This window comes from Epinephelus fuscoguttatus, linkage group LG4, assembly GCF_011397635.1.
Source record: "Epinephelus fuscoguttatus linkage group LG4, E.fuscoguttatus.final_Chr_v1".
Classification (NCBI taxonomy): Eukaryota; Metazoa; Chordata; class Actinopteri; order Perciformes; family Serranidae; genus Epinephelus; species Epinephelus fuscoguttatus.
The window spans coordinates 12,044,198-12,061,242 of record NC_064755.1 but is presented as its reverse complement, the minus strand read 5'-3'; the positions used below and the strand labels follow the sequence as shown (position 1 = coordinate 12,061,242).

The 17,045-nt window shown below is 40.6% G+C and overlaps 1 protein-coding gene across 1 annotated transcript; it reads left to right on the top strand.

Moving 5' to 3' along the window:
• Positions 1-6,482: 6,482 nt before the first annotated feature.
• On the top strand, positions 6,483-16,704 carry det1 (DET1 partner of COP1 E3 ubiquitin ligase). The gene is made up of 9 exons (XM_049575001.1): positions 6,483-6,793; positions 7,828-8,183; positions 8,436-8,702; positions 8,836-9,048; positions 10,039-10,262; positions 11,773-11,902; positions 12,364-12,554; positions 14,147-14,338; positions 15,853-16,704. The coding sequence occupies exons 2-9, from the start codon at positions 7,935-7,937 to the stop codon at positions 16,040-16,042; spliced, it is 1,656 nt and encodes a 551-aa protein (XP_049430958.1). The 5' UTR covers positions 6,483-6,793; positions 7,828-7,934; the 3' UTR covers positions 16,043-16,704.
• Positions 16,705-17,045: the final 341 nt, after the last annotated feature.

Genomic DNA, 17,045 nt, shown 5'->3' with positions numbered 1-17,045 from the left:
TTTACATGAATCCGACAAGCATTGCTCTGCTCCTGTTCATACTCACTGATGCACTGGATCTATATTAATTCAAAGCTTAAAATACACCACTCCGCCCCTGTTGGCTGTTTGAGTACTGTTTGTTTACAGTAATACGCACAGTCCAAAGACATGCAGGTTAATTGGTGACTCTAGCTTGTCAGTAGGTGTGAATGGTTGTCTGTCTCTATGTGTCAGCCCTGCGATAGTCTCGCGACCTGTCCAGGTTGTATCCCGCCTTTCGCCCAGTGTCAGCTGGGATAGGCTGCAGCATACCCGTGACCCTCAAGAGGATAAGCAGTTACAGAAAATGAATGAATGGTGAATTAAATTAGAGGGAAATTAAACTATCTACTAAGGGTGTTTAGGATTTAGTGGTATCTTGCAATGAGGTTGCAGATTACAACCAATTGAAATAGTGGCCGGTGCAAAAACGTGAATGGCCCAATCTGTTGGTTTGTCTCTTCTGGGCTACTGTAGAAACACCAAGGTGGAATCCGTTGGAGAGGACCTCCTCCTAATGTATAGATAATAGCTCATTCTAAGGTAATGAGAACACAGTGATTCTTAGTTTCAGGTGATTTTCATTAGATTTAGACATTAGATTTCAGGTGTTACACTAAGGAAAATAGTTTTTGTGAGTCATCGAGTTGCATAGCTGTCTGAAACTCCTGATATCACGACTCTGACTATGAATAGGAAGCAGGCATGAACAGTTTTCCCCTCAAGGCAAATATGCAGAATTTTCTCTTTAAAGGTTTTAATTATGTGCAAATATGTACCTTATTGAACACTGGTGCTAGGACATTGTGCTTTTCAGCCACATGGAAAGTTTTAGCAACCTGCTGTTTGCCAGTCACAGATCTAAGTATTGAAGTTCTGCTGTGAAGCCTTTAAGCAGCGGGCTAGGCTACAGAAGCTCCTGCCATATAATGCTGGGGGCAAGGAGGACAGGTGCAGGGTGACATGTTATATACTGTAACATGTGCAAAGTTAACGATACAACATGTCAGAGTTACTTTTACAAATACCATCTCCAAATACTGCCAGCGACTGATGGACATGTTCTTAAAGCACAGCTGTTTCCTTCAGCCAGCACTCTGCCAAAGGAATAATAACAGAAAAGTGGCCATCACTCTGCTTTTCAGCTCACACTCTCAAATGGCAGAAATTACAGGCCTGCTTCAGCTCGAGCTGTTGAGACTCGGCTGTAATGTGTACAGCCGCTCAGTCCCCCACCAAGGCCATTCTCCTCCGACTGAATTGGGAACGCGAGAGGGTCGCAAGGTGAGTTCAGGTGACCTCTTTTTAAGCTCTTCCTTTGAGCATGGTCTCTTTTTCTTTGGGGAAAATGGCAAAATAATTGTGTCCCTGACTTCTCAGCTTGTGCTGGCAACCTGAGTGAGGAGAAAGTTTGACCCTATGGAAAGAATTGTCCATGTCCTGTTCATGATCAATACTCTCCTAATGTCTGATGCTTGTTCTCTGTTCTGCACCCAATAACTGTTGCACACACACACACACACACACACACACACACACACACACACATACACACAAATCCACTCAGAAACACTACAGCCACTGCTTATTTTCATTATGTTAAAGCCTGGTGAATGGGAAGTACAAGAGGAAGTCAATGGCAGAAAAAAAACAGAGCAAAAAAAACTGGGATGTTTGTGTGTTTGAGGAAAATACTAAGTCATACTGTAATTGTGAAATAGCAATTTTCTGTCGTTTGCAATGATCAAAAGAAAGGAATGGATAATTGAAATGTTTTGCATTACATAACTGCACACACATGCAGAAACACATGCACACAAACACACATTAACCCCCCTCAGTGTATTGGATGTTGCATTTTCACTACCCTTCCTTTCCTCCTGGTAACTCGCATCTAAAATTATGCCTCACTTGAAGAAAATTGAAATTGAAAATGTGGAACATTTAGCAGGAGGGTTCCCTTATAACCAATTACACATTACACAAGAACCAGAATGCAGCTTCCCGAGGCTGAGGAGTTATTGTCTGCTAAAACAAATAACAGGAGGTTGGAGAAAATGCATATGATTAATTGTGAGTCTGGGTTTTTTTAATGTGAAAATTAATAAGGCTTTATGGGAAAAAAATTAAGCAGGCACTTTTGGCTGTTTTATTTATCCAGTGGGCAGTAGAATTTAGCATTTTCTTGTGACTTTTAAGGCTTGATTTCTTGACCAAATGATTCATGTTGAAAGGATGGAGAAAAACAGCCCAGTGTGTCAGTGCGTGTTTGGTGTCCTGTGTATATATTAACCTATGAACCTTTCTTGTGCATGTCTAAATGAAATGTGTTTTGTGTGGGTGGGCTCACTGAAAAGAAAAAAAAAAACAAATTTCCATAAAATATCCAAATAACAGCAGTTGTCTCTTATGCGTGCTCTTGTCACACTTGGCCCCTGCCTCCCCACTTCACACACTGTGTGAGGGTAAATATATTCAGAGTGGTATCAAAGGTCTGGGCAGGAAACACATACATTTTAAATGCTGCTGGTTTAGATTTACTGTGAGATGTCAGTTAATGTTTCTGTTATCAAATTCACTTAAATATGTTTTCATAAACACGCATGCACCTTTGGTGGAGAGCCAATTGGAGGATTCTGGGACGAAGTCTTTTCATAGGTGTAAAGGGACAGTGTGTGTATTCAGTTTTCTATGTGCTGTAGGTTTTATGTCTGACTTAATTTTATATACTGCATGTATTTTAACGTGAATCTGGTTTTTTTTTATTTTACAGTAATGCTGCACTATTGAAGGACTGTACATCCAATTGTCTTTCAGTCACACCTACACTCATGTAAAGTGATACGTGACAATGGATGGGATTCTATTTGATTTGATACCATTTGGTTTGACTTGGTTTCCCCTTTACTGAGGAGTGGGTCCAACTCACAATATGTATTTGCCATGTAAGGAATTTTATGTCCAGTCCAATCCAAACAACTGTTCAAGCGCTGTACAATTAAAAAATCATTGCGACATACGTCTACCGACCTGAACCATATTTAGTTTTATGGCTACTGCAGAAATTCACAACATTAGCCATCATTCTGTTTTGACAGTTTTGAAAACAGAGTGTTAGCATTTGAAAATGCAAATATATAGTGGTTTGCAGGTTTGCAGGTGGTGAAATATGAATGGAAAAAGAGTTTATGGATTTGGGGGAAAGTGCTCACTGAATGCATTGTGTGTGAAAGCAATGAAAAATGATTCATAGTTCGGTTCATGAGGACTTCCATTTTATTGACTGTTATGAGTTTTGACAATGTGACTTTAATTTTGACCAATATATGTTAGCAATCGAAAAAAAAAATGCAAGTACACTTTGCTAATATTTTACTTTAACTGTATTTTCAGTGTATCACTGTGATTGGGTATCTCTATACTGCAGTAGTGTTACTTTTACTTAAGTAAAGAATATGAATACTTCTGTGTAGAATGTATCAAATACTTCAATATTTTAACACTTCAGAGAGACTCGTAAGAAGGACTTAAAAGGATTTTTTATTTTGTCCGCACAACTACTAACACCTTTGAGAAATACTGGCATCAGAGGGTCTGGTTCCGGGCCCGGTGACTTGTACTCCACAGGCCAGGTCATTAATCCATCCATGCAGGAGGCAGAGAAAAGTGCAGCCTGTAGCTGCTTCTTACTCTCACCCGTCTCTCTCCCCGCTCACCTCTCTCACAGTCGGGCTGCTCACACTTTGTTGAGCTGAGAAGACTGCAGCAAACTGGCCTGCCATAATGCATTTGTGATCACTGTAATTTCTCAGAAAAAAAAGAGGCAGAAATCATTCACTGTCAGTGAAGACACGAAAAGTTCAGCTGCATACGGATTGGAAAGTTACAGTGCTAAAATGTCCTATTGTGCTCTGAAATTAGGCTGGATCGAAAAGTTAAAAGCTTTTGTTAAATGCCAAAGACAACTGTCTGGGTAGAAAAAGATGGAGGAAACGGTGAAACAATGTGTTTCTACTTGCTCCCAGTGCTTTGAATAACCTTTTTAAAATGCCTTTAGAAGTTTGATCAAGTCAGTGAATTCGCTCTATACTTTTCATCCACATGTCCTTTAATGCAAATGCTCTTTTAGATATTTCTGTTGGTTATAATGATGTTAATAACACCAATTGTAGACTTTGCACTCTGTTCAGCTCCATTATTTACTCTTCCAAAACAGGGAATTACACAGTCTTTTCTTTCCCTGTCTTTTATTTCATACATGTTTTAAATTTTGCACGTAAGACCCGTTGTCATAGAAAGTCCCTGCTTGCACATGTGGTATCTCTTTACTGCCTGCTGAAAGGGGAACAATTTGAAGTTTTCAAATAACTCCACTCTGGCGTAGAGTGATAGTGCCAAAAGCATGCAGTTAAGAGCAAAATTTCTGTGCCACTTCACCTGTAGAAAGAGATGTAAACAAGAGTGGGAAGAATAGGCACTGTCCACTTTGGGCTGTAAAAAGCACAGACGGATGAAAAAAATGATCTTTAATAAGCACTGTGTCCTCTGTTAGATAGGCTTAAAAAAGTGTATAAAAACAAGTAGATGTAGACTCTCCATTCCCTCTCTACTCCATGGGCTGATGCTAAAAGCTGAGACGAGGCTCCTGTGCAGGGAGCGCATTATTAGCCATTTCTTAGAAAATAACAGAAGAACAACCAGAAGATAGTACAAAGTTTCTGTTCTGAATTACTCCTGTGTGGATTATTGTCATAGCAAACAAACACCTGTATATGCACACACATTTTTGCACACAAGATTCTGAGGCACAGGCTCAACACACGAATGCAGGCACCCCTCAAAGTGTGCACTCATGCACACAAGCATTACACAAAGGCAGACATAGGCATGCATGCACACACATATGCATATGCACGCACACACACACACACACACACACACACACACACACACCTTGAAGCGCAGGTTTAATCAGATATAGTTGAAAAGGAAAATGCCATTAGATTTTAAAGTGGATAATTTTACATCCTTCCCTCCATTCATTTCTTCATTTTTCTTTTCAGACTGGCCTTTTATGCCCACTTCATGTGCTTTTATGGAAAATTGCAACATTCAAATGAAACTCTTTGGTCAGGGATAATTGCACAAAGAACCATTAGCAGTCTTCCAAGACCGATGCAGTGTGAGCATTTCTCTTTTTCTTTTCATAATGCTACGCTCAATCCGTAAGAACATGCTTCATAAGAAAGAGGGTAATCATAATTTAATTATTCATCAGTGCGAGAAGCAAAACGCAGGTCGCCTTGGGTTAACCTATGCTACATGCTGTTATAAACAAATAAATTAAATAAAATAAGCTCAACAAACAAGAGAGTTATATACACTGTAGGTACGGTGGCTTAAGGTCTGTTGTTTTTCTCTGCCAATTTATCTGAAGCAATGACAGTCATGTTCAAAGTTTGCTGAAACACTTGTGCTCCTCACCTGCACACCCACCTACTGATCAGTAAATTGGCACTTGAGTAAAATCAGCAGGTGTGTGTCTGACTCATGGCGCTACTGTAAGGTCCTTGCCAAATGCAGTTCACCACAGTTAAAATTATACTCAGTAAAATGTTACACCGGGATGCTCAGAAATATATTTATAGCCTATTAGTTTCAGTTACATTTGGGTTACTATGTATGATAGAGAACTGTGGTTAGAAAACAATTTATAGAACGGTATTATAAATAGGTTTATTTCAGTATCATCCTCAACAATGTAAATATAATATTTAATTTTACCTCTATATCCATCTAAGATTAATGATGTGTTATACTACAGTAACCATGTATAACTGTACTGTGTTACTTTTATGATATGTCGGCTCAATCATGACTATCATCACACATTATGTAATTTTGGTAGCCTTTTTATTTTTATTTTTGTTAAAAAATGTTTGGTTTTAGTTCAGTTTGTAGTAATTTCAGTATTAAGTTTAGTTTTTATTTAGTATAATGTGGGGGGGATTTGTCAGGGGCAAGATTTAAGAAGTTCAGAATATTACAACAAAAACAAAGGCAGTTGACTCACAGTCATGTAGATATTCTAGTCTCAATGAACATATGCACCAATGCCTCCTCATGCTTGTCGGTTTGACAAATTTTGATCAAAGTAGCAAAGACTAAAACTAGAGACATTTGCTGTATATTTTTTATTTTAGTAGTTTTGTAAGTACACAATATTGTTTCAGTTAGTTTTTTGTTTGTTTGTTTTTTGGTATATTTTCTTTTTAGTTCACAAAAAAAAAATCACACCCAGAAACACCCAGTTTTTAGTTTATTTTTTGACCCTGCTTCTCAGCTGCCAGTGGCCTGGTCCCCCTTTGATTTGATACAGACTGCAATACCATTTTTCACCTGAGGAGGATGTGGTGGCGCTGTTTAAAACAGCTCTGAAATCCACCTCAGTCCAGCACTGCCATCATCATCTTCTTCTTCTGCGTTTCCTTTACGGCTTACTCACAACAAACATAGCGGCTCTCAAATACATAAACGCTTCAGACAGTCGGATATTTGGAGAAACCCGATAGGTCACAGTTAGTTTTGCAGTATGTGGAAATAAATGAAGCTTAACATTTCCCCATAACGCGAGGTGACGTAAGGAATTAGCGGCCGGTAGCTAACTGTAACTTGTCGAGCTCGTGAGCCAAACTTAACTGCTCATGCTAACACAACCAGCTGAACTTGGAGGATCTGACTGGAGGTGCTGACTGGGTTTTAAAAGCAACGTGTGAGTAACTGTGCACTGTGTGAAATGTCTTGTAGCTGAAATTAACGGTAGCTGCTCGTTACTGTGGAGTTGGCTGAGGTATAGTGGCAACACTTCATAGACCAGGGTTTGAGCCCAACAGTAAGCTAAGACCAAAACCACACTCAGATATTTCAGAGAAGAAGACAGTCCTCATGCTCCTGCTCTGCTGTGACGATTTACATACCTATTTTGTGTCTGTGTCCCTTTATATCAACACGTAAGTTAGCTCCTTAAAATGGTACTCCTAATGCTTTATAGATGAAAATCAGTTTGCTCTTCATGTGGACTATTACTAGAAATAACCCTGATATGTTATCAAGGTTGTGCCAGTCTGCAGTTGTAAGCTGGGGATGAGGAGTGATATTATGTTGCATTATGGGAAATGTAGGGTCGAATGTTGGAGCTTGGCCCACGCCAGGTACCAAAAGTCAGGATTTGTTACTCTCTAGTGCTTCAGTTTTGATGATCCTTCATCTCTTACAAGTCCCCACCGCTATGGAGGTGTAATGCTAGATAGATAGATAGATAGATAGATAGATAGATAGCAGTATAATCATAAAGGCATTTTATCACAAAGTCACAATGAACACACACAAATATCATTAAAGTCATACATTCAGAAAAAAAGGATATTAGGAGGAGGGGACAGACCAGACCAGCTGGACATCTTTTGGGACCAGGACAAAGTGGCCTTAGTGCTTATGGAATAAGGCGCTTTCCTGTTTAAATCGTTAAATTAAATCATTGCCCACATGGTAATTAATTTTAGGCCAGACATCTGTCTTTAAACTTTGTCTGACCAGCAGCCAAGAAACTCACACGTTTTCACTGACATGAAAAAAACAGGCATCTCTTAATATTTGGGAATTTGTACCTTGATCAGTTGCTTTTGATCATTAAAATGCAATAACCTAGTTAAAACACAGCTGATTTATCAACTGATAATTTTAGCACTAAAACCTGTTTAATTTGAAAATGTGTCTGTTATTTTTCATCTGTCTCACTTTCTGTAGAAAACACAGGTAACAGAACTGCACTTGTGATGTAGTAATTTCACTGGCTGGCCGCTTGTCCAACTACCTTCTGAGGAGGGGTTTGAGATCACTCTCCAGTCACAGCGATGGATGAGGACACCCCAACCCTGAAGCCCAGACGGATCCAGAATCAAAATGTGGTCCATCGTCTTGAGAGGCGCAGGATCTGTTCAGGCCGCCCCGGAGCTCACTGGTACAGAGTACGGTGCTTCCACCAGAACCTTTTCCCCAACTTTACTGTGGTCAATGTGGAGAAGCCTCCCTGCTTCCTCAGGAAGTTCTCACCAGATGGACGCTGTTTCATCGCCTTCTCTTCTGACCAGACTTCTCTGGAGGTAAGAAGAGAGAAACCTAACGTTAACGTAGGGTCTTTTCCCCCCCATATTTCCATCATCTAAACATTAGAGCTAGACTCCTTAAATATCACATATTGTCTGATTTTTTTTTTTTGTTTGTTTGTTTTTTTTTGTTTTTTTCCTCAAAAGCAACTAGTCCAGACCGGGACAGATTTGTTCTGACTAACTACACAGTTTACCCAAGACAAATATGTGAAGGAATAAATAATAATCCTAATGTTCTTCCTACAGATATATGAATATCAAGGCTGCCAGGCAGCCCAGGACCTGCTGAGAGGCCAAGAGGGTGAGACTCTTCTAACGGCCAATGACCAGCGTTCTCTCAACATCCGAGGCCGTCTCTTTGAGCGCTTTTTCTCCTTGCTCCATGTCACTAACGTGGCCTCAAACGGAGAACACCTCAACCGGGAGTGCAGCCTTTTCACAGACGACTGCCGGTACGTCATTGTTGGGTCGGCTGTGTACGTCCCAGAGGAGCCACCACCTTACTTCTTTGAGGTAACATCATCATCACACTTAGAACAAATGTGCAAGGAATCTCATAGATAATTTAAATTACAAATTGAATACAGATTTACTTCCGTAGTTTGGCTCAGAATGCCCATTTCATCAATATGTCATCTCCCGTCAGGTTTATCGGAACAACGAATCTGTGACTCCCAACCCTCGGTCTCCTCTGGAGGACTACTCCCTCCACATTATCGACCTCCACACCGGCAGGCTGTGTGACACCAGGTCCTTTAAGTGTGACAAGATCATCCTGTCCCACAACCAGGGCCTCTACCTCTACAGGAACATCCTGGCTGTGCTGTCAGTTCAGCAGCAGACCATACATGTATTTCAGGTTGGTAGATGTACTTGCCTGGGAACCACAGAAATCTGAAAGGTCATGTTATATTTGCTCTGGCAGATGTGTCTGATCTCTTCTGCTTGGGAGCAAGATATACTGAAGCCTGAGATGTGCCAGGCCAATCATAATGTGTTTGAGATGAAGATTGAAAAGCACTCCTCAGGCATTTTTGAAAAACCCCGAGATGAATGTAGCTGATGTGCAACTTTTTGCAGAAGCCGGCATCTTGTAAGTATTGAATGAACGGGATGGTATATTTTCGCTAGAATAAGAACGATCAGCTGCATTTAAAGCTTTCTTGAGAAGAAAGATGTGTTTGTCGTGCTTTCAAAAGGATTTGACAAAAGTTCAATGTACCTCCTCATAAAATACCAGCTCATCTCTGCTAATATGTCATGATGGGCCATCGAGATCAGGCATTTGAGGCAGACCTGGTCAGTGGTCGCTCAGCACTACATCACATGTTGATAACCCGTGGACAATCCCCGTTGGAAATTAAAAATGAACCGAGAAGTTCCAGACCACACATTTGTGATTTGGTCTGGTGATGTCAGGCTACAGATTTATCATTTAATATGCAATTCACTTTGAGTGACTTTAAAGCATGCTCTTTGTGACACGCCAGTGAGTGAAGTTATCAGAGGGGTATTCCCGTCATCCAGAGACATTAATGATTTGTACATGGACAGACATTAACATACTTAAAGCTGTTAACCCTTTGATAATGAAGTAGCAGTTTTCCTGCCCTGTAAAGTCAGTTTAGTTTTACTTTTTAAGAAGCAGATTCATGATCAGATGTAAATGGTTTAAAAATTGTTCTGATTTTGATAAATGCACAGAATAGTTTTCAAACAATTTACTTAATTTTCTATTAAATTCTGTGTTGATTAGGGACCTACTGCTGCTGAAAGAACAAATAAACCCCCCAAGTATCATCTTTGTTTTTTATCTTCCTTCATCTCTGTTTTTCTCTCCCCCTCCCAGGTCACTCCGGAGGGAACATTTCTAGATGTAAGGACTATTGGGCGGTTCTGTTATGAGGACGACCTCCTGACTCTTTCAGCAGTTTACACTGAAGCTCAGGCTGAGAGTCAGCCGGGCTTCCCTCGCCTTTACACTGACAAAACCATCAACTCCCTCAAGCACAGGCTGCTGGTCTACCTCTGGAGGAGGGCCGAGCAGGACGGCAGCGCCACTGCCAAGAGGAGGTACACAACATTTCTCTCATCTCTCAGTAGATTATTTTTTAATCCGTCACTTACTTTAATCAGTTAATTTGTCTGCCACCTACCAAGGCCCAAATCATGTCGTGTGTCTTTGTTGTTGATCTTGTTCAGTGTTCCACATTACACCACAGTGGAGGCCATGGCTGTATTATTGAGATTTCATTTAGTAATCCTAGTGTCTGTATGTCTGAACACAAGAGCAGAGCTGCAGCAGCCATGCAAAGCAACCTTTTACTTAAGCTACTTTTTAAATTACTGTATTTATTTATCCACTATTCAGTTAAACCAGGGAAAAGGCTAGAAAGTCTTTTTTTTTAATCTGTGCTCGGTTTAACCCTTTTCAACGAAAAAGTTCCAGGAACTGTTGAACCAAAGGAATTAAACCTTAAACTAGAAACTAAAAGTCCCTGTTGTGCATTGCATTTTGTGTTTCTGTTGTGTCTCAAGAACCATGAAGATCAGTCTGTGTAGTCTAATAATGAATTTAAAAATTATGACAAAAATTGAAATTTAATTTTCACACAGAAGTAAACAATAGCACAGAGTCATTGGGTTGTTGTTTGTCGTTGTTGTTGTGTGACAGATGTTTTATCACAGAGACTGATGCAATACGGTAAATAAATAAATAAATAAAAAGGATAAATGCAGAGCAGGACAAAGAGACTCAAAACTCTGTTTGATGGTTATTTGTTTCTGCATTAGAACACTAAATGCCATGAAAAAAGTAAATTAAATTCACTCCCGCTGCTGTCTCATTCCTTCTCCCTCATTTATTCACTCCCTAACTATCTAGACCACGGCTTCCTCTCTCATCAACCGTCTCTGTCAACTTGTCTTTTTCTTTTTGTCTCCATCTTTTTCATACATGTCAGGAATCCAGCAACAAATCCTTACTTTTATTTTTCGTGCAAATAAATATTAAGAAATGTCAGACCCCTAATGCTGATCTAGTACTAGAGTTCCAAAAATGTAGTTGGAGCTCTGTCTGTGTTCGATCAACCTGCAGTTTGTGTTTGTGAGAGTCTGCCTGCACAAGCACACTCACACACACACACACAGTGACAGGGCTAACTGTTAGCGTCACATGGCTGACATTACTCAATGGATATTTACAGGTTTAACAACTGAGTCAAGCTTTTTTTTTCTGTCAGAGTGAGTTTGTTGTGACGGCTCGGCACCTAAAACAGTTGTATCATTGTAAGTGACAGAAGTTGGTTGTTACAACTGAAGTGGCACTATGACAGACAGTATGTTTGTAATGCGTATTTATTTCTGGTTAATTGCTTCTCTGTCTAAAGAAAAAAAAATAATGATCTACTGCGTGTGTCTGGCCAGCAGTCCCAAATTCAAAAAATATTCAGTTTACAATGATATAAAGGTGTTTATAGCTTGGCACACTGCTGTACCATTTCCATATTGTGCTGAATACATTTGTGTCAGATACTCATTTAGCGATCTGTTCAGTTCACCCAGCTCTTGTTTTTCTCGTCAGATTCTTCCAGTTTTTTGATCAGCTGAGGAGGTTGAGGATGTGGAAGATGCAGCTGTTGGATGAGCATCACCTCTTCATTAAATACACCAGCGAAGACGTGGTCACACTCAGAGTCACTGACCCCTCACAGGTAGAAACACACACATATCTGAATTCCTGTCTGTGCTCTCTTTGTTACTCTCCCCTGCTTCTCTCATGTCTTTTGTTGTTTGTGCTGCATAACAGGGATTCCTTTCTCGGGTCTCCAAGGACACGTTTCTCTTGCAGATTCTCTGCAGTCCTGTAGATCTAATTAATATATGTTTTGTTTACATGAAATCTTAGCTCTCAGACCTCCTTGTTCTGTAGGTATATAGTCTCATGAAGAAAATATAAATGATTTCATATTCATTATGAACGTACGTAGAAGGCAGAGCTTGAAATGCCTCGTTAAAATATCTCATCATTCCTGACTGTCGTTTCACTCCTGAAGACCAGTTGATTGTGTTGTGGTTTGAAAACACATACCTACTATACAAGAAAAAAATGCTACAAAATCTTTAGCCTGCGTTTCTTTTCTCCTGATCGTCACCCCATCCCTTTCTCTGGCAGCCGTCGTTTTTCGTTGTGTACAACATGGTGTCTACGGAGGTGCTGGCTGTCTTCGAGAACACTTCCGACCAGCTGCTGGAGCTGTTTGAGAATTTCTGTGACCTGTTCAGAAACGCCACGCTGCACAGCCAGGCCGTCCAGTTCCCCTGCTCCGCTTCGTCCAACAACTACGCCCGTCAGGTCCAGAGAAGGTATTCAGGAGACAATGTCCTGTGTGCTGCAGAAAACTAAATTATTGAATTTAAATGCCGAATATATTTCTGCTAAAATTGAATGTATTTCAATTTGAACATAATTGTGCTGGCAAACAGCAGTGTCCAGGGTCTTTTCTGAATGAAAGAAAAAAAAAACTATACCTGATGGTGTGCAGCCAAATGTCAGGGAGGATTATGAAGAAGGTGGAAGAGAAGCAGATCAGCAGCAATCGCCTAGAGGAGGAGGGAGTTTTAGGACTTAATCTGGATATAGAAGATAGACATTACGACTGGCTGGAGGAGCTGTGATTGAATTTGGCGGTTTGACTCGCCAGTGTAGGTGACAAAATCCTCTGTGGAAGGCCAAGAGGGAGGACCGGATGGAGGGGGGGTTTGCGGAAGGAGGAGAAGATAAAAGATAGTTTGAGCGAGGCAAAGGGCTTAGAATTGGATTTTAGAGTGGTGAAAATTGATGTCAGGGAGAAAGAGAGGAGAAATTGAAAGCTGGCGAGCACATTCAGCAAACCCGATTTGTACGACTCACAACTGGATAGCATAAGCCCAGTTCACAGGGTTTTAGATGGTCACAAACCAAATATAGACACCTGCAAGAATGGAGCACAAAACGAGGTGAGAGGAAAGGCTGAGCATTTGGATCAAGGATTAAAAGTGACACCACAGAGTCACTGCTGAGTGGTAGTAGTGTGGAGTGAGACATGGGACTATAATTTTGCCAGGTATGTTTGAAAGATTCTTAGCAAAAACAGAAATGTTCTCGCCAAAGCAAAACAATTGTAGTGGAAACTAGACTGTTCACTCCTCTGTGAAGTTGAAACGTAAGTAAGAGGACTAACACTTAATGCCTGGTTCACACTACATGACATATCTGTCCATCAGACAGTCACTATGTCACATTACACGACTGTGGAGTCATAAAATCGTGCCGTGACTTGGCCGACAGACATGACACACTAGACGATGGTACACACCAATCATCCCTGGTCATATTTCATGATGTGTGTGATGTCATCGGGTTATTCTTGTCCTATATTAATTACTTTTACTATTATTTCAGTCACTGTATCTGTTCATGTGCCAACCGAAATGCTGTTGTAGTAACATAAAAAGTGCCACCAGATGGCAGGAGCTACATTTGAAGTACCGTACGCAAACTATGACAGTCACTGAGTCCTCCACAAGAACTTCCTGCAAATGTTTCACAATAAAACCCTGTTTAGAAAATAAAGGGTTTCTCTCAACCGAAGTTATAATGGGCTTTTAATTTCAAACAGATACAGGAAGTGTTGAGTTTGAACACACTGACACACTACACAAGATGAAACGATGGATTATTGCGTACAACGCTCATTGTCGTTCACGATCCATGCTAACACCACACGTCGTCGTGCTGTGCTAGAATTGGGCTGATATTGTGTATTGTGAACCAGGCACAAGGATCATTGAAGCACCTTTTTTGGGAAGTCGTTGAGTTTGACTTTAAGGCTACAGTGCCAAAAGAACCTGCTATTGAAGATTCTTGTCGCTGTTTAATGTTATCATGCTAATATCCTTGTTTGTCTGTGCCTCAGGTTCAAGGACACCATAGTAAACGCCAAATACGGCGGGCACACTGAGGCGGTACGTCGGCTGCTGGGCCAGCTCCCTATCAGCGCTCAGTCCTACAGCAGCAGTCCTTACCTCGACCTCTCCCTCTTCAGTTATGATGACAAGTGGGTGTCGGTAATGGAGAGGCCCAAGACCTGCGGAGATCACCCCATCAGGTACAGACTGGTGATACGATACGTATCACAATTCAGGGGTTATGGTGCAATGTATTGCAATTTATTAAGCAAGTAGATATATTGCGATTTTATATATCTAATTTTAGGTAAACTTTTATTGTGTAAAGAACACAGGGAGTCAAATGGCTGAAGACACATAACAACATTGCTATGTAGCAGCTGGGGGTTTAAACACAACAAAATGAACCACTACCACGAATCTCTGTATGTAAACTATTAACTGAAAATTGTTACAGGGTTTTAGAGAGTTGATACAGTATCACAAAACATAATATTTTAATGCTCAAGTCTATCAATATTTTCTTACACCCTTAACCATCAGGAAAAAAACTCTATGAGTAATGTCACTAACAATACGCACATCCTGAAAAAGATTCATAGCCTGAAATGATTAGTTTGCTAATCAAATAAACAATTGACTGAAAATCAGTGAACAGTAATTCTGATAATCAACTGTGTCATTTCTCAAGCAAAAATGGCAGCCATTCACTCGGTCATTTGCTTTTTTACTATGTGTTTATTGTAATTTTGGTAGAATATCTTTTGGATTTGGACTTTTAGTCTGACAAAAAAAAAATCAATTTGAGGAGCCTGGGAAAATTGTTTTTTTTACAGTTTTTGTATAACTGAATACGTGAATAATCCAAAGTACTTTACACAGTAATCTGTTATGTATGCAATAATTTGTTGCAGCCCTAATTGCAATATGTCACACTTAACGTGATCAGAGCTCAGAGGTCTGTTTGTGCTCAGTTGAGATCTGGCATCCTGCCACTGGCTGTGGGAACTGGATACTCCATTCAGTCCCAGAGGACAGACAGTGTCACCTGTGTGATTTGGACGATGGTCGGAGTGAAATGCATTTTATATTCTTCTGTCCTTTTTATCATGATCTTTGTGTCAAGCTTTTCGTGAAAATGTCTGCCAGGCATCCCAGTCTGTTTGATATGACAGAGATGACACACATTTTTAGAATAAAGACAAAAAACCAACTACAGTGTCAGGTGATACTGAGAAAACTTGTTGATTTACGTTACGGCTTGACATCGGCATTAGTCCTGCTCGTGGCCCTGATTGGCCAGTTGCTCATTGGATTTTTTTATTTATTTATTTATTTTTCCTTAAACCATAAACTACTGTTTCATGTCACATTGCCAAATGAATCAGTCCACTTGTTGGAGTGGGCGGATTCAAAGGTCTGGACCCAGACAAATCTGAGAGCATTTTATGTCTGATTTTTTAAATTTGTGTCTGACATACAGTGTTTGACACAGTATTATGTGTCGGCTTATTATTTCATTCATGTAACAGCAGACAGTTCCAACATGCACAGTTTTGTGGGAACATTTTCCTCTCCTGTTTCTGGAAGGATTATGTAGCAACATGGGTCTATATCATATTGGAGCAGAGGCTGTCAGAAGCCAAAGGACTGGACTAAAGTAATGATTTAATGGTACCACGTTGTGTCTATGTCTGCCTCTCTCACCCACCAGGTTTTATGCACGAGACTCCGGCCTGCTCAAGTTTAAAATCCAGGCAGGCCTGCTGGGACGGCCGGTGAATCACGCCGTGCGACGCCTGGTTGCCTTCACTTTCCACCCCTTCGAGCCCTTTGCCATCTCTGTCCAACGCACCAACGCAGAGTACGTGGTCAACTTCCACATGAGGCATGTCTGTGCGTGAGGAGCTTGTGCACGCGTGCATCAAACTCAACCCACACTCGGAATCAGATTGCAGGATCGTTGGGCTTTTGTTAGCAGCTCCTGGTGACAACACAACAAACACATCCGCTGTCAGGAGGCACAAAACAGCTTGTTCTGTTAGTCGCCCCTTCCCTCCTCCAGAGAAATCAGCAGTCCCCTTCCTGCATTCTCCCCCTGATGGAAACCGCTGTTCCTCGCCTCTTTTCCCCCTCCATCACACAGTGGTCACTCCACTTCCTCCACTCCTCCCCCTTCGCGAGAAGGCAGCAATTCTGCTTTTTCCTTTCGTCTGCACCGCTTTGCCTCCTCTTTCCCCCTTCCTCCACAGAACAAAGGGGGACCTGTAGGGAGGAGAGGCTGGAATAAGTGTAAATGGAGATGTAGAGGGAGTGATTGATGTGCAACAGAGGTGGGAGCTGTAGGTAGCCGGACCTCTTAGAAGGAACCAAAGGTGTTTTCTTTTTCCTACCATGCACTGAGAGGTGCACATTCATATCAGAATTGTTATCCAGCTGTCCAACAAACTTTCTTTTTTTCTCACAAGAACGGGAAAAGAGGTAATTTTATATGATATTGTTTTTACACATTTTTACATATTACCGTTTGTACATATTTTCTGTCAATAAAATTGTCTAAATTTTGCTCTTTGTTGATTTTTTTCTAAGCTTTACAAAAAAGTAGAGGGTTGCAAAGGGACAGGAAGCTATTTTGCATTTTATTTTAAGTAGTTGTATACAGTAGTTGTGGTTCAATATTATTTAAAGCTCTTATCCATATACAAAAGTACTTTAATATCAGCCAAGGAAAAGCTCAGTGTAGAAAGAAACCTGCAGCAGAATTGATATTGTTTCTGCTTCCCATTTATAAATACTGACCTGTGTATTTTCTCTCTTCATATACTGTGTGTGTGAGCTTATGCATGAGCAGGCATGGGTGTTTTTTGGGGGGTTTTTTTTACGCACCTGTGAGTGGGAAAGCAGTGG

Bases quoted from the DNA above. Each gene is read 5' to 3' on its own strand.
- det1 (XM_049575001.1), top strand. From the start codon at position 7,935: ATGGATGAGGACACCCCAACCCTGAAGCCCAGACGGATCCAGAATCAA. The intron at 9,049-10,038 runs GTTGGTAGATGT...TCCCCCTCCCAG, and splicing joins AGACCATACATGTATTTCAG to GTCACTCCGGAGGGAACATT. The intron at 12,555-14,146 runs GTATTCAGGAGA...TCTGTGCCTCAG, and splicing joins GCCCGTCAGGTCCAGAGAAG to GTTCAAGGACACCATAGTAA.